Source organism: Falco cherrug, chromosome 3 (assembly GCF_023634085.1).
Source record: "Falco cherrug isolate bFalChe1 chromosome 3, bFalChe1.pri, whole genome shotgun sequence".
In the NCBI taxonomy this organism is placed as follows: Eukaryota; Metazoa; Chordata; class Aves; order Falconiformes; family Falconidae; genus Falco; species Falco cherrug.
Window position 1 is genome coordinate 117,990,592 of NC_073699.1, and position 20,171 is coordinate 118,010,762.

A 20,171-nucleotide genomic window follows, 5' to 3' on the forward strand; every position below is an offset into this window, starting at 1 on the left:
CCAGCCCTGACCCCATCTCCCTAGCCCTGACCCCAGCCATCTCCCCAGCCCTGTCCATGTCCCCAGCCCTAGTCCCATGTCCCCAGCCCTAGTCCCATGTCCCCACTCCTGTCCCCAGCCCTAGTCCCATGTCCCCACTCCTGTCTCCAGCCCTGTCCATGTCCCCAGCCCTAGTCCCATGTCCCCACTCCTGTCCCCAGCCCTGTCCCCGAGGGACACTGCTCTGCCCAGCCCTGCAGCCCCCACCCAGCACACAGGGCCGAGGCCACCTTGACCGGGGGGATGGTGCCCTCGAGCCCCCTGCGGCCTTGGGCCTGATGGGGGGGGGTGTTCCTGGGGGATCTCAGCCCTGATCCTGGGGAGATCCCAGCCATGATTTGGGGGGATCCTAGACCAGTCGCTGGGAAGATCCCGGCCCTGATCCCAGGGGATCCCAGAGCAGCTCCTGGGAAGACCCCAGCTCTGATGCTGGGAGGATCGCAGCCCTGCTCTTGGGCTGATCCCAGCCCTGCCTCTGGGGAGATCCCGGACCAGCTCCCGGGGAGATCCCAGTCCCACTCCTAGCGGGATGCCGGTCCTGATCTTGGGGGGTTCCCGGCCCCGCTCCCGGGGGGATCCCGGCCCCTCCCGAGCGGCCGCTGCGTGACACACGGCGCCCGACCACGCTCCGAGCTCGGTGCTCCCTCAGCGCTTCCGGACACGCCCTTCCGGCGCGACACTGCGCCCTTCCTGCCGCCCCGCCCACCCGCGCTCCGCAGCCAATGAGCGCGCGAGGCGACAGTGACGGGGGCGGGGCCGGCGGGCGGTAGCTGTGCGATGGCGGCGTACCCGGGGCAGGTGGGGCCGCGGTGGGGCCGGGGCGGCGGGGCCGGGGGGCGGGCCGGGGGGCGCGGATTGCGGAGCGGGGGCCGGGGTGAGGGGCGGCGCACGGGCCGGTACCGGTGGCACACCGGGCTCTGTCCCGTCCCCAGGGCTTCCCCGGCGCAGGACAGGCCCCCGGCGCGCCCCCGGCCGGCCCCTACCCCGGGGGTCCCTACGGACAGCCCCCCCCCGGGGGTCCCTACGGACAGCCCCCCCCCGGGGGTCCCTACGGACAGCCCTACGGCGGCCCCCAACCCGGGCCCTACGGAGGGGCGGCTCCCGCAGGTGAGTGGGGGGGTCCTTGTGGGGTGTACCCGCCCCCCTGGGTGACCCCGGGACGGGGGTGCGGGGTCGGGGGTGCGGAAGGGTCCCCCGGCCCGGCCCCACCGGTGTGCCGGCCCCGGTCCGTGCCAGGAGGGCTTGGCCTGGCACCCCTCGCTCGGCTGAATTCAGCGTGTAAGTGAAACCGAAAAGTCCCGGTTTATTATTTGGAAATCCCGAGGAGGAGCAGGAGGAGGAGGAGGAGCAGGAGGAAGGTGCGGAAGAGACCGCACCCCGGCGCGCCAGCAAAGAAACTTCTCAGCCACGCACCTGCCTCCAGGCCCGGGCCGGGGCTGGTGGGGCGCTCCCCGGTCCCACGCTGCACCCGCAGCCTGACTCACGCCTCCCCCTTCCCCGGGCCCTGTAACCCGTTCTCCCGGCATCACCCGGCTGGAAAAGCTCCTTAGCACAGAGGTGCTGACAGGCTCCTGGGTGTTGGCTGCGTCCCTGTGAGCCGTCCCCAGGGCCGGAGCAGCCAGCAGCCTCTCTGAGGGAGGTGGCAGCTGCTGATGGCCTCCCCCCGCACAGGTAATGCCCCCCCGGGTGTGGACCCGGAGGCCTTCACCTGGTTCCAGGCGGTCGATGCCGATCACAGCGGGTACATCTCCGTGAAGGAGCTGAAGCAGGCACTGCTCAACTCCAACTGGTCGACATTCAACGATGAGACCTGCCTGCTGATGATAAGTGAGTCTGGGCGCTCCTTGCCCTCCTGCTCTTTAAGCTGATCTGTTTGAGACGTGCCTCTGTCGGGGTGAAGCCCGGGCTGCGTTCCCCTGTTACCTGGGCATCCCTTGCCTGAGCAGCTCTCTGGAGCGAGAGCTGAGCAACAGAGCAGCTCCGAGCACCCTTTTGGTGGAGAAGATGAGGCAGGGGGGTAAAATGCTGCTTGGGAAAGGGAATCCAGCTCTGCATGAGGCCGAGTGAGCCCCTGCTCCCGGAGAGGTAGGGAGGAAAGGGAGGGAGAGCTTCGGTAGAGAGCCAGAGTCACCCCGTTCGCCTGCTGGCCCCAGCATTGGGGTTTGGTGCCATTTCCTACCAGCCTGCTGGGGATGGTGTGGTCCTTGTTGATCGCAGTCCTGGTGAGGGAGGGCTTTTGGGGCCAGAGCAGGGTGCCAGGGAGCCATGGCACAGATCATGGGCTCTCTCAGAGTTTCTACAGCATGTCCTTGCTCTACTCCTTACTGCCCTGCTGCTGCTCTTCGCTCCTTCCTCCCCAGACATGTTCGATAAGACCAGGTCGGGACGCATAGATGTGTATGGCTTCTCAGCTTTGCTGCGCTTCATCCAGCAGTGGAAGAACCTCTTCCAGCAGTACGACAGGGACCAGTCAGGCTCCATCAGCTTCAACGAGCTCCAGCAAGGTGGGCAAGGGGCAGAGACACCAACCTGGCCCTTACCGAGCTCCCCGGGGATTGCTGTCTGGCTCTGCTTGGTGTTTATTTCCAGCCTGGTCTGGTGACTCCTGGCACCGTCCCTGCAGCAGGGTTGGGGGTGTCTGAGCTCCTCCCTTGCAGCCTGGGCTGCGGTCCATGCCTGTTGCTGTGCTGGTACCTGCTGTGCTGGCTAAACCGGCTGTGGCAGAGCTGGTGCTGAGTCTTCCCATGGGACAGTTCCTTCCTTAAGGAAACCTAAGATGCCCCCTCAAATGGCGTGTGGGTAGAGCCTGTTTTTCGGGAGGAGCTCTTGGGTGTGTGTGTCTGATGAAGGGGAGAAATGTCTGGAATTCGTGCCTTGGTTTGGTTCCTCCCTCTGGAGAGCCCTGCCCGTGCACACCCACAGCTGAAGTGAACACCGTGAGGCGGTGGGAGATGGGGGGTGTGCCAGCGCAGGGGAGAGAGGGCACAGCCTCTCTCCCTCCTGTCAGGAGAGTTTAATCTTGAGTGTTTCTTGCTCCCAGCTTTCTCCCAGATGGGCTATAACCTGAGCCCCCAGTTTAGCCAGCTGCTGATGGCCCGCTACGCCCAGCGATCCTCCAACCCCAGCATCCAGCTCGACCGCTTCATTCAGGTCTGCATGCAGCTCCAGAGCATGACCGATGCTTTCCGCGAGAAGGACACGGGGCTGGTGGGCAACGTGCGGCTGAGCTATGAGGACTTCCTCACAATGGTTGTGACTCGCATGATGTGATGCTCTCGGCGGAGGGCTGGGAGCTGGCTGGGAGCTCTGCGGGGCTCTCTGGAAGCAGCAGCCGTCCTCAGCCTCATGCTGGGATGTGGCTGAGCCTCCCAAAGAGTGAGCTGTTTGCCCGGCCAGCTTTCCAGCCTGCTCCTGAGTAGCCCACAGTGCTGCTGGGGCCCTCCCAGCTTCAGTTCCCTGTCCCCACTCAACGGCAGTGGGTGTCTCCACGCCAAACTGGAACCCGGTTCTGGGGCCATGCCACAGGGTGGGACAGCCAAACCAGTTGCCTGTGCCATGCCTCCCAGGGAGTGCTTCGATCCCTTGCCAGACACAAAATGATATTTCAATCCCACCTGGCCTGTCCCTCTGCTTGGCGGGATGTCTGCAGTGGAACAGCCCTGTCTCAGCACACTTCTGGAGGTTCTCTGGTGACCAAGAGCTGAGCCTTCATTAGGAAAGCAGAAGGAAGGGCACAAGTGATGGCAGAGCTCATCCTTCCTTGCCTCGCAGACTGCCCCTCCTCGCTGGGAGCACGTCCAGTCCCTCGGCCGTGCTGGAAATGCTCCGGCTTTCCCGGGGTCTGAGCCCTGTTTCTCTCCGGGCTGCTGGAATGGGCCACATTGCTGCTGCAGTCCCACACAGATCGTCAACCTCCCTCTTGTTGCCAATCTCTGTTTTGATTCACATCTTGCCTGCTGGAGCCAAACTCAGAAACAGTTTAGAGCTTATTTTTACAGCGTTTGAATTAAAGGCAATGTGCACTGGCTGTGGAGTGGTTTGTGTTCACAGAGCGGCTGGTGGGGACACTGCCCTGCCTCCCGTCACCCCCCGGGGCCAGCAGCCGCGCTGGGTGCGGGGTGGGGACATGTCCTGTGCCTGTACCCCTGCTCTGGGTGCTGCTCTCAGGGCTCGATACACTTTCCTGGAGTTAATTCTTACACATTTTGTGTCAGCTTACAGAAAATAAGGTGCTGGCGTCTCTTGCTGAGCTACGACCAGGAATGTAAAGATTTGACCAATGCAAAAGTTTTTTTTTCCTTTGGTTTTAGAATGAAGTCCAGGTGATTATCCTTTAATTGGCCTCACTGAGAAATCTCTGAGATGCTTTTTGAGAGACACGTTGCTATATTTGAAGGAATTTTTAGGTAGGAAAGTAGTTAAAAGACCCAGTAACTTACCGGCTGCTTTTAGAAGCAACAACCAGATGTGTTTTCCTCCACTTCAGCCAAAGGCAGGACTTTTTGTTCTGGAGCATCACTCGTCGTTCCAGCAATACTTCTCATCGTCTTCTGTTGAGTCAGAGCTGCCCAGCCTCTCGAGAGGAGAGGTTTAAAGCGGAGGCGGTGGGGGCTGGCCCCCCCTCTCCCGTACTGTCACCCATGCTGTGGCTGTCAGCACCCGTGCAGGCTGTCACCCCTCCTGGGCAGGGCTGTTGTGCAGCTGCAGGGATGACGGTGGGGTTGTGACCCCCGCCAGTGAGTCTGTGTATAGGCGTATATGTGTGTAGATATATATATATAAATACCCAGAGAAGTGTCTCTGTAGGGACAGACACCCCTGTATACACCCACCCACCCTTGTGCATATATAAATATAATAATCCACACCCTGTGTGTATGCATCTGTACACAAACACCACACGCACACACGCGCTTACTGACACTGTGTGTATATGGTGTGTGAACATGTATATACACACGTATAGAGAAAGGTGTGTGTATATATACACACTGTGTATATATACACTCTGTGTGTGTGTATATATATATATACGGGGTGTGTGTATACACACAGTGTGTATATATGCACTCTGTGTGTGTGTGTATATATATATACACGGGGTGTGTGTATACATACACTCTGTGTATCTATATACTCTGTGTGTATATACACACACACAGTAACAGATACCCCTGATTGTATATATATATGTATAGATACACACGCAGCATGCACACACACACGCTAACAGGCACTCCTGTATATATACATGTTTACTGACACCCACGTACACATATACACACACTGACACTGATGCTTATATAAACACACCCCACAGTGCCTGCATTAGACACCCCTAGGTGTGTATGTATATATCCAGGGTAAGACACCCCTGTGTGCCTATAGATATACTCACTAATAGACACCCCCATGTAGACACGTGCACACACTAACAGACACCCCAAATACATAGTAACAGCTACCATGTGTGTGTGTTTGGACACAGACTCTAAGATACCCTTGTGCGTGCCTGTACACACAGTAACACTTCATATACATACATATATACACCTCCAACAACTTTGCACACACACATGTATTCACACCCCGGCACTAACAGCCACCCCGTGCGTACACAGATACACACAGCCCTTGGGTACACACGTGTGGCCACCCTGTGCCTGTACCTAGAGAGACGGGGGTGGGTGTGTGTGTACCTGTGCACACTCTGTGTGTGAGTGCACACCTGTGTGTGCGTGCCCATGCACACTGTGCATGCCTGTACATACCATGTGTGTGTGTGTATACCTGTGCATGTCTGTGTCTGCACATACCCTGTGTGTGTGTGTGTGTGTGTGTGTGTGTGTGCACCTGTGCACACTGTGCGTGCCTGTACATACGGGCTCTGTGTGTGTGTGTGTGTGTACCTGTGCACACTCTGTGTGAGTGCACACCTCTGTGTGTGTGTGTGTGTGTGTGCACCTGTGCACACTGTGCGTGCCTGTACATACTGTGTGTGTGTGTGTACCTGTGCATGTCTGTGTCTGCACATACCCTCTGTGTGTGTGTATCTGTGCACACTGTGCGTGCCTGTACATACGGGGTGTATGTGCACACAGGCAATGCTTTTGTACACACACACTAGCAGACACTGCTGGTTGTGAATTTTTGAGGGTGATATATATACATACACACCCCAACAGGCACTGCTGGTTGTGTTTTTTAGATATATATACATGCACATATAGTAACAGGCACTGCTGGCTGTGGTTTTTAGATATATACACACACCAACAGGAACTGCTGGTTGTGTCTTTTAGGTATATATGCACACACATACAGTAATAGACACTGCTGGTTGTATTTTTTTAGAGCTATATATACACACACACACTCTCTAACAGACACTGCTAGTTGTGGGTTTTTTATGCATATATATATATATACACACACACACACAAAGACACTTTTTACAAAATTATGGATATAGTGCACACACACACACAAACAGCCATTGTGTGTGTCTGTGTACCTTTGCACACTCTGTGTGTGTGGCTGTGCACTGTGTGTGCATGTGTGCCTGTACATACCCTCTGTGTGTATGTGCGTGTGTACCTGTGCACACTCTGTGTGTGTGCGCGCACACCTGTGTGTGGGTGCCTGTGCACACTGTGCATGTCTGTACACACCGTGTGTGTCTGTGTGTGTGTGTACCTGTGCATGTCTGTGTCTGCACATACCCTCTGTGTGTGTGCATCTGTGCAAACTGTGCGTGCCTGTACATACGGGGGTGGGTGTGTGTGTACCTGTGCACACTCTGTGTGTGAGTGCACACCTGTGTGTGCGCGCCCATGCACACTGTGCATGCCTGTACATACCGTGTGTGTGTGTGTGTGTACCTGTGCATGTCTGTGTCTGCACATACCCTGTGTGTGTGTGTGTGTGTGTGTGTGCACCTGTGCACACTGTGCATGCCTGTACATACTCTGTGTGTGTGTGTGTGTGTACCTGTGCATGTCTGTGCCTGCACATACCCTCTGTGTGTGTGTGTGTGCATCTGTGCAAACTGTGCGTGCCTGTACATACGGGGGTGGGTGTGTGTGTACCTGTGCACACTCTGTGTGTGAGTGCACACCTGTGTGTGCGTGCCCATGCACACTGTGCATGCCTGTACATACCGTGTGTGTGTGTGTGTACCTGTACATGTCTGTGTCTGCACATACCCTGTGTGTGTGTGTGTGTGTGCACCTGTGCACACTGTGCGTGCCTGTACATACGGGCTCTGTGTGTGTGTGTGTGTGTGTACCTGTGCACACTCTGTGTGAGTGCACACCTGTGTGTGCGTGCCCATGCACACTGTGCGTGCCTGTACATACCGTGTGTGTGTGTGTATACCTGTGCATGTCTGTGTCTGCACATACCCTGTGTGTGTGTGTGTGTGTGTACCTGTGCACACTGTGCGTGCCTGTACATACGGGCTCTGTGTGTGTGTGTGTGTGTGTGTACCTGTGCACACTCTGTGTGAGTGCACACCTGTGTGTGTGTGTGTGTACCTGTGCACACTGTGCGTGCCTGTACATACTGTGTGTGTGTGTGTACCTGTGCATGTCTGTGTCTGCACATACCCTCTGTGTGTGTGTATCTGTGCACACTGTCCGTGCCTGTACATACGGGGTGTGTGTGTGTGTACCTGTGCACACCTGTGTGTGTGTGCCTGTGCACACTGTGCATGCCTGTACATACTCTCTGTGTGTGTACCTGTGTACCTGTGCACACTCTGTGTGTGAGTGCACACCTGTGTGTGGGTGCCTGTGCACAATGTGCGTGCCTGTACATACTGTGTGTGTGTGTATACCTGTGCATGTCTGTGTCTGCACATACCCTCTGTGTGTGTGTATCTGTGCACACTGTGCGTGCCTGTACATACGGGGTGTGTGTGTGTACCTGTGCACACCTGTGTGTGTGTGCCTGTGCACACTGTGCGTGCCTGTACATACTCTCTGTGTGTGTACCTGTGCACACTGTGCGTGCCTGTACATACTCTCTGTGTGTGTACCTGTGTACCTGTGCACACTCTGTGTGTGAGTGCACACCTGTGTGTGCGTGCCCATGCACACTGTGCATGCCTGTACATACCGTGTGTGTGTGTGTATACCTGTGCATGTCTGTGTCTGCACATACCCTGTGTGTGTGTGTGTGTGTGCAGCTGTGCACACTGTGCGTGCCTGTACATACAGGCTCTGTGTGTGTGTGTGTGTGTGTGTACCTGTGCACACTCTGTGTGAGTGCACACCTCTGTGTGTGTGTGTGTGTGCCTGTGCACACTGTGCGTGCCTGTACATACTGTGTGTGTGTGTGTACCTCTGCATGTCTGTGTCTGCACATACCCTCTGTGTGTGTGTGTCTGTGCACACTGTGCGTGCCTGTACATACGGGGTGTGTGTGTGTACCTGTGCACACTCTGTGTGTGAGTGCACACCTGTGTGTGTGTGCCTGTGCACACTGTGCGTGCCTGTACATACTGTGTGTGTGTGTACCTGTGTACCTGTGCACACTCTGTGTGTGAGTGCACACCTGTGTGTGTGCCTGTGCACACTGTGCGTGCCTGTACATACTGTGTGTGTGTGTACCTGTGCATGTCTGTGTCTGCACATACCCTGTGTGTGTGTGTGTGTGCATCTGTGCACACTGTGCGTGCCTGTACATACGGGGGTGTGTGTGTACCTGTGCACACTCTGTGTGTGAGTGCACACCTGTGTGTGTGTGCCTGTGCACACTGTGCGTGTCTGTACATACTGTGTGTGTGTACCTGTGCATGTCTGTGTCTGCACATACCCTCTGTGTGTGTGTGTATGTGCATCTGTGCACACTGTGCGTGCCTGTAAATACTCTGTGTGTGTGTGCGTGTGTGCGTGTGTGTGTGTGTGTGTGTGTGTACACCTGTGCACACTCCGTGTGTGCGTGCCTCTGCACGCTGTCCGTGCTTGTACACACCGTGTGTGGTGCAGGTGCAGGCCGCCACCACCAGGTGGCGCCCCACTCCGCAGTGTGGGTGCCCCGGGGCGGGGGGCGCAGGGAGCGCGAGCCCGCGCAGCACATACCTCCGAGAGAAGCAGCCGCGGTGGCACACCTGGCAGTGGTGGCATCCTTGGCTGTGTGGTGGCACTCCTGGCACGCCTGGCCGTGGGTGTCTGTGGTGGCACACAGGCTGTGGTGGCACTCCTGGCTGCCAGGTGGCTGTGGTGGCACTGCTGACTATGGGATGGCTGCGTGGTGGCACTGCTGGCCCCGGTGGCCTGTGTGGCTGCACGTGTCCACGGCGCGTCCAGCGCTGGCCGCGGTCACGGCGATGCCGGAAGGTGCACAATGAGCGGGGCCTTATCTCACCCCACAGCCCTTCCCGGGGCCACGGCTGGGCCCCCCCGGGCCAGGGCAGGCAGGGGGCAGCGGGGCCACGTGCCCCCACCCCCAAGGAGCACACCCTCCTGGCAGTCAGGCTTCAATAAGTTTATTTACAAATAATAAAAAGCAAAATAAATACGAAGTCTTAAAAGTACAGCCCTGGGGGAGGTCGGGGGCGGGGGGGGGGTCAGACTCTGCTGATGTGTGGTCCCAAGTTGTGGCCCCACCAGGATGGGGACACTGCAGGGCTGAGCCCCGCGCCCCCCCCCCCATCCCCACAGTCCCCAGAGGGGGTGGTAGGGGCCATAGCACCATAGGAAGGGGCAGGGGGGACAGTGGGGGCACCCTCCTGACCCCCAGCGCCAACACCCAGCCCTGGAGGGCACCGGTGAACCCCCCCGGCACCGCTGGGTTATTTCACTCCTCTGGCTCCAGGGCGGCCGGGGGGGGGGGGGGCAGCAGCTCAGGGGGGGGAGGATCCCTGGGGGTCCCAGCAGTGTGCCCCCAGCCCCACACACGTGCCAGCAGCAGGGGGGGGAGGGGGGGTGAAGCCCCCAGTGCTGGCTGGGGCCGGGGGGGAGCAGCCAGCTTTGAAGAGCCCCCGGCAGCCACCGAAGCCGAGCCGAGCCCGGGGCAGGGGGATTAGCGGGTAAATCCCACGGGCACCCCCGGCCACATGCCCCATGCACGCACCGCTGCACCCAGCCGCCACGTCAGCACAGGGGGGGCACGCAGCCCCCAGGGATGGGGACCCAGGGGACAGTCCCATGCCCTTGGCTGGCGGCACAGGGCTGCGTGGCAGGGGAGGGGGTGTCCCACCCCACGGGTACCCCCAGGAGGGGACGGAGGGGCTGCGGTGCTGGGCAGGGCCATCGTGGGGACAAGGACATCTGCAGGGCTGGGGGGCCCCGGGGTGGGAGGGCTGTGGGGGGGTCACTTGTGGGGCATGTCCTCCATGCTGACGCGGCCCCAGACGCCCACCACAAAGGTCTCCACCTCGCACTCGTTGACGCCGCGGGCGATGCGAAAGTGGCCGCCCTCGCCCCACGCTGTGCCCCAGGAGTTGGCTGCGGTCTGTGGAAGGGACAGGGGACACAGCTCAGTGTTGGGGTGCCCGGCTGGACCTCCCCTCCAACCCCGAGCTGGATCCCACCCGGGCACGGGAAAGCAGCCCTGGCACCCACCCACCTCCATAAACGAGTCCCGACGAACTCGTGACACCCACCAATACTCACCCAGTATTTTTGGATCTGGCCATCAGGCAACTGCTCTTCTCCCCACCTGCAGCAGGAGAGAAGGCTAGTGAGGGGGGGGTCCCCAGGCACCCCTCGGGCTGCACCCCCATCCTGCCCAGCACCAGGTGCTGTGTGGACCCCACTCACTTCCCAGCCCCGGCACCTCCCCGAGGGCCAGGCTGAGAGATTTACACCCACTCCCAAAACACAGGCAGGTACGTCCAGCCGTGGGGCAGAGGAAGGAGCACAGGGCAGCTGGCCCTGCTCCCCTCCTCGGGCTCTGCCCCTCCAGCCCCCCTCCCTCCCCTGATGGGGCTGAGCACCACACACTCATGTCACTTGTGGCCACAGCCCTGGCACGAGCATCAGCCCCCTCCTTCCCTCCCTGCTTCCTCTCTCTGCCTAGAGGAAAGGGACGCCTTTCCTTCCCCACTTCTCCCACCCAGAGCGGGACCCCCCACAGCCCCCCACCCCCCACCTACCCGGTGATTTTGACCGAATGGGTCCCATGTCTCTGGTGCTTCGGCCCCTTCCCCTCAGCCACTGGTGTGTGCCGATAGATCCCGCTTTTGTACATGAAGAAATCCTCGTGCACCTCCAGGATGGCTGCAGGAAGAGGGGAGAGGGTCTGGGGATGCTGCCTGTGTCCCCAGGGATGGGGTGCTGAGCCCCCGGGGCCCCACGTCCCCCAGGGTGGAGGATACAGGCACCAGGGACACAGGGCATCGCCTGGGAGGAGGGAAGGCAGCGGCCGGATCCTCCCACAGGCAATGTGACAAGACTCAGCAGAGGATTAAAAAAATAATCATAAAGTAAAATAAAACCAACTGCCGAGACGGAGATTAAATCTCAGGAGTTAATGAGCAACAAGTGCCCACTGGTGTGGGCAGCTGACGGGCACCCCGGGGCCGGCGAGAGCACGGCGCTGCCCGGGCACGCAGCTAAACATTAAGCAGGGAGAGCAGCTGAGGTGGGGGGTCCTGTCCCCCACGCTGTCCCCCAGCCCCAGGCAGGGTGGCTTCACCCCCCCCACCTTGTCCCCCTCCAGCCATTGCAGCACTCAGCTTTGGGGTCTGCGGGTGGGTGCCCACGCCGGCTCCCTACCTTGCACGGGGCCATTCTCCAGCAGCTCCTTCATGATCTCCTTCTCCTGCAAGCACAGAGCTGGGTGGTACCAGGGCTGGGACCCCCGGCACTGTGCCCCCCCCCCCCCCACGCCCGGGGATGCAGGCAGAGGCCGCTTTGGCACCCACGGGTGGGTGTTGTGGAGATGCTGGGTGGAGTGCAGCTCCCCTGCGAGCTCCACAGCAGGTTTTTCCCAGCTTCGTTTCCAAACTTGGCTTTTCCAGGCAAACCCACGCCGAGCCAAGCCCCTTCCCGCTCCCCACACCAAACGGCTCCCGCTTCGCCCACGCCGGCGGCTCGGCCCATCCCGGCCCCATCCCACGGGCACTCACGCTGGAGGAGAGGCGGTAGGCAGGGGTGGACTGGTAAATCTCGTTGGCGTGGGTCTGGGGGTTGGGGCAGCGCGCGGTCGCCTGCCGCTTGCCCCTGCCCGTGGAGCGGCTGTGCATCATGCAGGGCTGTGCCGCCGGCTGGCTCTCCTGGCTGGTGAAGGGGTAGCACTCATCCGTCACCACCCTGGGCAGAGGGACAAGGACATGAGGAAGGACCATCCCCATCCCTACCCTGACCCCCACTCCCATCCCTGAACCCCACTCTCCATCCTGCCTGGGCTGGCCCCCCTCAGTGCCCACCTGCCCAAGGGACAGCCCTGGGGGCAGCATGTGCACGGGGCACCCCAGGCTCTTGCCCCCCAGGGAAGAAGGACTTTGAACCCCCTTATCCCACCCCATCCCGCCTCTGCCCCCCTGCCCCATCCCCGCTCACCCTCGCCGGCGGAGGTACCACCAGGCGCCGTCCAGCCGCCCTCCGCTGCAGCCCCGCTGGTTGCGCGTGTCGCAGGACAGGAGGTTTTGGGGTGACAGGGCGGGTGTCATGTGTCCCATGGAGTGGATAGAGATGCGGTCCGAGGCGACAGCTAGGAGCGAGCAGGGTGTCAGGGAGGGGCGGCTGCTCCCCCAGGTCCTGTCCCGCTCCCCAGCCCCACAGCGACAGGTTTAGTCTCTGTCCCCACCAGCCATCCCACCCCACCCACACCCCCCACACCCCATCCCATCCCACCCCATCCCCCCACCCCATCTCACCTGCCGTAGAAAAGGCCCAGGAACCAGCGCAGTTGCCCTGGTCCAAGGGCTCGTGGATCATCCCCGGCCACTTCGCGGCTGCATCGAAGTGGCGAGGCAGCACCTCGTTGGAGTCCATGTTCATCTGCGGAGGCAGAGCCGAGGGGTGCTCAGTGCACAGGGACCCCGTCTCCTTCCCCCTGCCCACCACAGCCCACCCACAGCATTTCCCACCCTCCGAGCAGGGTCCCAGCCGGCATTAGCATCCCCCAGCCCCACTGCAGGACCCTCAGGACAGGGACACCCATATGCAGCACCTCCCACCCTCCAAGCAGGGTCCCAGCTGGCCTTAGCGTCCCCCAGCCCCGCTGCAGGATCCTTCAGGACAGGGACACCCGTAGTCCTCGGCAAGTACGATGAGGATTTGGTTGCCCCCTTGTCCCAGAGGAGCCAGATCCCTCAACTTTCACTAAATTTGGGCTCCTCAACCCCAGTAGCTCCTCATGCAACAACAGCACCCAGTGCCCTGTCTCTGCCCCACCGCAGGTGGCACGGCGCTGGGCGCCTCAAGCCCCTCATTGTGGCCTCTGGTCAGCTCTCGCCCAGCCACTGGCTTATGCGCAGCCTTTCCACCCTTCGAGGGGGGACAGTGCCCCCCACGCCTTCCTGGCGAGGACGTGGCCATGACACCCGCCTTATCCTACTGCAGGAAGCGTCTCTAAAATTAAACCTCACTGGGAGTCAACGTCACAGCACTGGGAGTCAAGGTCACGGCACCGGGTGTGCACTGCGTGCGATGCTCGCTCCCCGCCAGCACCCATGGGACCCCCAGCCGCTGCCCACCCCGAAGGGGGGCTGGTTTTGGGGGCAGCCCGGGGGCAGGAGGAGGCACCCCACTCGCAAAGCGCTGGCGCTGCCGGCTCTGCCGACTCAGCAGCTGTGGGGCTGGCTTTCCGATGGGAAACCGGCACGGAGGAGCGGGGGAAAAAACAACACTGGCAGCCTGGGGATTGTCAGGGGGAATTTGCTGAGCTGCTGTCTCCAAACACAAGGGCTGCCCGCGACACCCACCCAGCATGGCCCCTTCCCTGCCTCCCCCCCCCAGTACAGAGCCCCCTCCCAGGGACGAGGACAGGGCGGGGACATCACTAGCTAAGGCGATGGTGAATCATTGGGTCAAGCCATAGGACAGGCAGGCTCAGCCCTTGGCGTGCCTCAGTTTCCCCTTGCATCTGTGGTGACTCACCTGCATCTCGTTCATGTTCATGACGGTGGGAGAGGGCCGGAACGTGCCCAGGCGGTGCCGGATCCCATCCTCCAGCGTCATGCCCCAAAACTGGCTGTAGTTGGCGGCTCTCCAGCTGCATGGGAGGAGGGGGACAGGTCAGGGGTGCCCCAGAAAGCACCAAGGGGTGAAGCGTCCCTTCCCCATCCTCCCAGTGCCTGGTCCTTACCCATAATTGCCCTTGTTGATGGCGTCGATCAGCTCCCCATCCATCAGGCAGGCATGGTCTTCACACTGCCACTGCCCGTTGGGGCTGCAGGTGCTGCAGAAGGGACAGCACCGAAGAGAACCGTCAGCCGCGGAGGGACGGTGTCCCTTGGGGTGACCAGGGGGATCCCAGGTGCCAGGGTCCTGCTGCCATTGCGGCCAGCCAGCAAGGGGCCAGGGCTACTCCTGCACCAGGGTCTGGGGGTCACACTGTGGCTTGGCACCGCGGGATGGGGTGTAGCTGGGCCAGGAGCGGGTGGGCAGCCCTCTGCGTGGGCCTGGGGGCTGTCGTGTCCCCCCAGCCCGGGTCCCCACAGGAGCCCAGAGGGTAGATAGAGCACGGGACAGAAAATCAGCTGAAAAGCAGCCAGGCCTGCAGACAGCAGAGCAGGGCTTGGACGCCAGCCTGGGGAGGGGATTCGGGGCTGGCTGTCCCCCAGCCAGGGGCGAGCTGCTCTGACCAGGTTAGCTGGGAGCCCTGCAGCACCCACAGGGAGAACCGGGGCAGGGGGTGGCTGGAGGGGATGTGCCGGGTCTGGGTCCCCCTGGGAAGCCCTGGGCTGTGCTCCCCTCTGGGAGCTGAGCAATGCTTGGCACGCTCCCTCCTGCCCGCTGAGCTCCGGCACACTCTTCCCTTTTAAGGAGCCGTGCAAGGCCGGAGCTGTGTCCTGCCAGCCTGGCCCCGATCCTGCCAGCGGCACCTGCACCCCCACACTCACCCCCTCCCCATCCCCAAGCGCTGCCGGCGCTGTGCTGGTGACCCCACACCTGGCTGTTAAAACCCTGGGGACTCCCACGGGAGCACCTTGGGGTGCAGCCAGCTGGGTGCCCATGGTAGCCCCCTCCACTTCACCCTGGCAATGCATTTGCCCCCTGCCAACCCCCCCAAGACCCCACGGGAGCCAAGCAGGGACAAGATCTGGGGTGAAGAGCTGCAGAAATTGCTGCTTTGCAGGCGCCAAGTGCGGGGGAAGGTTTTGGCAAGAAGAGCCTCAGCCCCCAAGGGCCAGCACTGCTGGGGAAGGGATGCTTTCCCAGCAGCTGGGACCAGTCATGCCAGTGCAGGGCTTGGGGACATCGACCTCCCCTCAGGGTTCGGGGTCATCCGCCAGCCCAGTGTGTCTTGGCGCCACGGTCCCAGAGAAACGCTGGGCAGCACTGGGGCTTCGGGGAGGGCTTGAGCTGGCTTTGCAAGCGCACACGCCTGCACACACATGCACACACACGTGCTTATGCCCTCACACATGCCCCAGACGGAGCCTTTGATTTCCCTTATCTACCGCATCGCTGCGAGGCAGCCAGCCCTGCTGTGTTTGCTCCTTGTCTACGGGCAGATCTGCACCCGCAGGTTCCCCGATCCCCCACCTCCAGGATGCCATTAATACCACCACGTTCCGGATAAACCCTGCACTGCTCGCTAACACAGACGGACGGGTTGCTTGCACCCAAGCAAGCAGCAGGGCTGGACTCTTGCTGCCTGGCACCGAGCCACCGTGGCTGCCAGGTGCAAACACATGCCGTCAGGCTTGGGCAAGCTGGGCTCGGACCAATGGGGCCAGAAAATCCGCGGCAGCGCCAGGGTCATAGAGGCAGCCCGCAGCCAGCCTGGCCGCACGCTAACCTGGTGGAGCCAGCGGCTCCCACAAAGGCATGCACTGAAATTTGGGAGTGGCTCAAGGCCCCGGGCTCTTTGCTTGGAATATGCCGGAACAAAGGCACCTGGCACCAGCCCTTGCCACCCAGCTCGGGCCCTGCGCTCCCGCCGTGCCGGCTGAGGGTAGCCCTGGTGTCTGTGGCCCCCCAGCACCCTTCTGCTGGGCAAGCAGCGTGCCCGGCTGTGCCCGCATGGCACGGGGAGCATGGCGGCACTCACCACAGGTTGCAGTTCTCCTGGTAGGTGGCTCCAGTAGGGTAGCTGCGGCTGGCGCGGGCACAGCCTGGGTGGGAGACAGGAGAGCCTTGGTCAGCGCCTGGGGTCTTACCAGCATCCCCATGGTTCCAGGGGGGGAAACATGGGGAAAATAAATGTGGTTCTTAAAGCCAGGCAGGTGCCCAGCTGCATCTTGGTCATGTTCAAGTTCATGACCAGCTCGCACCCCACAGCGCAGGGTGGGAGCAGGGCTGGCTCGGCACCGGGAGGGTTAACCATGGGGTTGTGTGTGGGGCTGCTGAGCAGAGCCAGGCTCGCACACCCAGCCTGGCGGGACGGGGATAAAGGGGCCAGTTGTACCCAGGAGCTGGCTCTGCTCTGCAGGGACTTCTTAGAGAGCCTTGTGCTGTGCGGCGGGGGCTGCCCGTGCCCCCTTCTCGCCCCCGTCGGCCCTGCCTGTCCCAGCTGCCAGGCGGGTTGAGTCAGGGCCAGCATCTGCCTGCCCCAGACATGACATGGGAAGCTGGGATGGAGTCCCCCCCACGCTCCTGCTCTGCCCCACAGGTATGCACCGCTGGAGCTGCCCCTCCGCCCCACACAGCCCTGCCCGTGGGGAGGCACAGAGGATGGGCTGTGGGGCTCCGGGCTGCTCCCAGCCCCATTCCTGGCAGCCCAGCCACTTTCTAGGAGTTTCCGCAGCTCCGAAGCAGCTCTGCAGCGAAAGCAGGGCTGTGGGGTGCTACACCCAGCTGCGTTCACCCCCCTGAGGGGCACCAGTGGCATTACCCAGCACCTTGGACACCCCAGAGCTGGCCTCTGGCACCGCAAAGACCCCTGCCCGGCTGGGCTGGGGGCTGCCTCACCTGGGGCTTTAGGGAAGGGGGCTGGGATGCCCAGGCAGTATTCCCAGAAGTCAGGGCAGCAGTCGGAGACGGTGCGGTTGCAGAAAAGGTCGCAGTAGCAGAGGGTGTCGTGGTAGGGCACGGTGCAGCCGTCGTCGCGGCCGTGGCAGCAGACGTCCCCTTGCTGGCAGTAGGACCCACCGGCATCGTAGACCCCATGCTCGTACAAGCCGGGGGCCAGCTCCCGGCGGGTGCGTACCCGGGAAGCCAGGGCCACCTGGGCCAGCAGCCAGAGGCACAGCAGGGCCCGCAGCAGGCGCATGCTGCCACCAATGTCCCCAGACCTGCAGCCGCTGCAGGGAGGGCAGTGAGCGGGTGGGGGGGCAGCTGGGGGTCCTGCGGGCACCCTACGCCAGTCCCATCTCGTGGGGTCGCCCACCCTGACCGGCCCATGGAGCCCCCACCTTGCCCTCCCGCCGGGATGCTCAAAATCTTCACGTTTTTTAACTCCCTTTGCGACCACCCTGGCTCTGGGGACCCTCAGCGCGATGCTCCAAAACACCGGCTTCCCCCCAGGTGCCCACTCCCCGGGTGGCCGAGCGGCCCCGTGCCCACCCACACCTGAACCCCCACCTCCAACTGGAAAACCCCAGTGGGATGGGGCTCCCCATGGCACCCAGGGGGGCTGCCTGGACCCCCTGCTTCCAGCCCCGGTGCCGGTCCCCGCCGGGGCTCCCCATGGCACCCAGGGGGGTTGCCCGGACCCCCCTCTCCCAGCCCCGGTGACCGTCCCTGCCGAGGCTCCCCATGACACCCGAGGGGGGCTGCCCGGACCCCCGCTCAGTCCCCGGCGCCGCCAAGGCGCAGGCGGTGCGATTTGCTGCCCGGTCTCAGCCCGCGGGGTCGGGGCGGGGGGTGATGGTGGTGCTGGGGGCTCGGGGTGGGGTGGGGGGTGGGGATGCCAGGGGGCACGACCCTCGCCCATCCCCGCTGCCCCGTACCTGCCGCGCCCGCCGCTCCGCGCCGCCGCCGAGCGCCTCCTCCGCGCCCGCCGCTCCTTATAGCCGCGCCCCGGCCGGGGGGGCGTGGGGAGGTGCCGGGGGCAGCCGCGGGCGGAGCGGAGCCCAGCGGGGCGGGGGTCGAGCCCCGGGGCGGGGGGTGGGTTTGTGCTGGGAGACCGCGGCCCGGACGCCCCGTGCCCGAGGACCCCGGCGGCACCTGGTCCCCCGTGGGGCCGGGGGTCCCCCCGGCTCCTACACGTGCTGGGGGGTCCCGGCAGTGCTGCTCCATCCGGGGGCTCCCTCCGCTGGCTGGGGCAGGGTGTGGGGAGGGGGGCTGCGTGCCCACCCCCTTCCAGCACCCCAGCTGCCATGTGGACAGCTGGATGCCAGCGAGACGGGGGCATCCCGTCACAGCCCAGGGCACGGAGTCGGTGCCACTTGGAGCCCCCCCTGCCAGCATCCAGCCAGCTGCTCGTAGGCCGGGGAGGGGGGGTCTTGGCTGCCCCACAGGCTCCGGTTCCCTCTGCAGCACCGGTACTTGCTGTGGGGCTCCAGCTGCCCACGCCAGGGCTCCAGCTGCCCACCCCGAGGCTCTGCCCACCCCCCCGGAGCTCCGGCTGCCCACCCCAAGGCTCTGCCCACACCCTGGGGCTCCAGCTGCCCACCCCGAGGCTCTGCCCCCCCCGTGGGGCTCCGGCTGCCCACCCCAGGGCACCCGCCTGCCTGTGGCCGGTGAGGAGCATCTCCCAGCTGATGCCAAAGGATTCCTCGAAGATGCCTCACTGCAGCCAGGACGGGAGGTGCGGGGGGGGTGCCGGGTTCCCTGGGTGGCCGCGGGAACCAGCTGAGGGGCTGAGCTGGGGGCTGCGGGCTGGAGGGCTCCTGGCTCCTGGCTGCAGTCCCTGGGGGGGATGCTGTGGCTGGTCAGGGTGGGCTTGCACCCCGGGTGCCCATGCATGGGGAGCACCACATCCCACTGGGCACAAGGGTTGACTGCTCCCTGGGATCACAGGGTGCTCTGGGTGCCCAAACGAGGGTCCTGTAAGAGCCCTGGCTGCTGGGACCCCCGCTTGGCTGCTCGGCTGGTGCTCTCAGAAGGGCCTTTTCCTGCAAGCGTGGCCTTGGGCAGAGCACACCGAGCCGCAGTGCTGCTGAGCACCTCAGGAAGGAACCGAGTCCAGCCCGGAGTCCGACTGTCTCCGGCCACACGTACTTTCTCCATGACTGGACTGACAGGAATCCAGAGTGAGTCATGAATTCCCCAAGACCCTCAGGGGACAACGCAAAACCAGTGGCAAAAAGGACATCTCCAGGTCCTTGTGTCCTGCCAGGCAGCTCCCTGGTGGCAGCTGAGGATGCTATGGGGTGCTGTCAGCAGAGCTGGCCCCTTCCCATTCCCGTTGCAGCTTCTGGCCTCCCCCCCTGCAGCCGATAAGGGCTCGTGTGCGGAAGCGAGACTGGCAACAGCCCAAGTCCTTCGAGCCCCCTCCCACCTCCTTCCTGAAACTCCGCTCGGCGTGCCAAGTGTTGCTCTCAGCACTGCGGGGTCACAGCTCACTGCGTCCCTCTGAAGTTGGCATCTCCCCCCTCCCAGCATGTCCTCACCAGCTAGTGCTGCCCCTGCTCCGGGAAGTGCCAGGCTCTCGCATACGTGGGGGGGAGTCAAGGTGGAGGGGGGCAAAGTCCAGCTGGGGCACCTTGGGCCCACGTGGCTGCGGGCGGCAGCGCCAGGGGCTGGCACGCATGCCTGCCCTGCCCTTGCCACTGCTGCCTACGGCTGCTCTGCTGGGGGGGGAACAGTTCCCAGCACCCAGGTCCTACTGCACGGAGTCGTGGGAAGAGCCCGGAGCCTGGTGGACTGTCCCTGGATGCCCCACGCACGGGTTCTACTGAGCTGCACCCATTGCACCATGCCGCCATCCTGGTGGGGTGCAGAGGGAGCACCCCCGGTGATGTGCAACCCCGTGGCAAGGTGAAGACACCGCTGTTGCAGAGATGCATCCTCCAAACCCACCCTGGAAGTCTGCCCGGCCGGCTGGGAGAGCTGGGGCAGCACTGTGATGGCACAGCTCACCCATGCGCGGCTTTCCGGGTGCTGCCGTGTCCTGGCTCCCCCTTCAAA

The 20,171-nt window shown here is 62.6% G+C and overlaps 2 protein-coding genes across 2 annotated transcripts; one reads left to right on the forward strand and one right to left on the reverse strand.

Annotated features, from left to right (window-relative positions):
- Window positions 1-713: 713 nt before the first annotated feature.
- Window positions 714-4,066, forward strand: PEF1 (penta-EF-hand domain containing 1). Its single transcript, XM_055705210.1, has 5 exons — window positions 714-837; window positions 972-1,146; window positions 1,711-1,866; window positions 2,400-2,543; window positions 3,080-4,066. Exons 1-5 carry the CDS (start codon window positions 817-819, stop codon window positions 3,307-3,309), a joined length of 726 nt encoding a protein of 241 aa, XP_055561185.1. The 5' UTR covers window positions 714-816; the 3' UTR covers window positions 3,310-4,066.
- A 5,447-nt stretch (window positions 4,067-9,513) lies between these two features.
- On the reverse strand, window positions 9,514-18,168 carry TINAGL1 (tubulointerstitial nephritis antigen like 1). The gene is made up of 12 exons (XM_055705200.1): window positions 18,050-18,168; window positions 17,070-17,401; window positions 16,210-16,273; window positions 14,299-14,391; window positions 14,091-14,205; window positions 12,866-12,989; window positions 12,549-12,699; window positions 12,116-12,299; window positions 11,763-11,808; window positions 11,141-11,264; window positions 10,659-10,704; window positions 9,514-10,497 (listed from the first exon to the last, which is right to left on the reverse strand). Exons 2-12 carry the CDS (start codon window positions 17,368-17,370, stop codon window positions 10,357-10,359), a joined length of 1,389 nt encoding a protein of 462 aa, XP_055561175.1. The 5' UTR covers window positions 17,371-17,401; window positions 18,050-18,168; the 3' UTR covers window positions 9,514-10,356.
- Between the last annotated feature and the right edge of the window lie 2,003 nt (window positions 18,169-20,171).

What these genes read in the sequence shown, in the direction of transcription:
- PEF1 (XM_055705210.1), top strand. Translation starts at nt 817, where the DNA reads ATGGCGGCGTACCCGGGGCAG. An exon ending in TGGCGGCGTACCCGGGGCAG is followed by an intron (nt 838 to 971) that starts GTGGGGCCGCGG and finishes TCCCGTCCCCAG; the next exon opens with GGCTTCCCCGGCGCAGGACA. An exon ending in CGGAGGGGCGGCTCCCGCAG is followed by an intron (nt 1,147 to 1,710) that starts GTGAGTGGGGGG and finishes CCCCCCGCACAG; the next exon opens with GTAATGCCCCCCCGGGTGTG.
- TINAGL1 (XM_055705200.1), bottom strand. Translation starts at nt 17,370, where the DNA reads ATGCGCCTGCTGCGGGCCCTGCTGTGCCTCTGGCTGCTGGCCCAGGTG. An exon ending in ATCAACAAGGGCAATTATGG is followed by an intron (nt 14,206 to 14,298) that starts GTAAGGACCAGG and finishes CCTCCCATGCAG; the next exon opens with CTGGAGAGCCGCCAACTACA. An exon ending in GGAGAATGGCCCCGTGCAAG is followed by an intron (nt 11,265 to 11,762) that starts GTAGGGAGCCGG and finishes CTCTTCCTGCAG; the next exon opens with CCATCCTGGAGGTGCACGAG.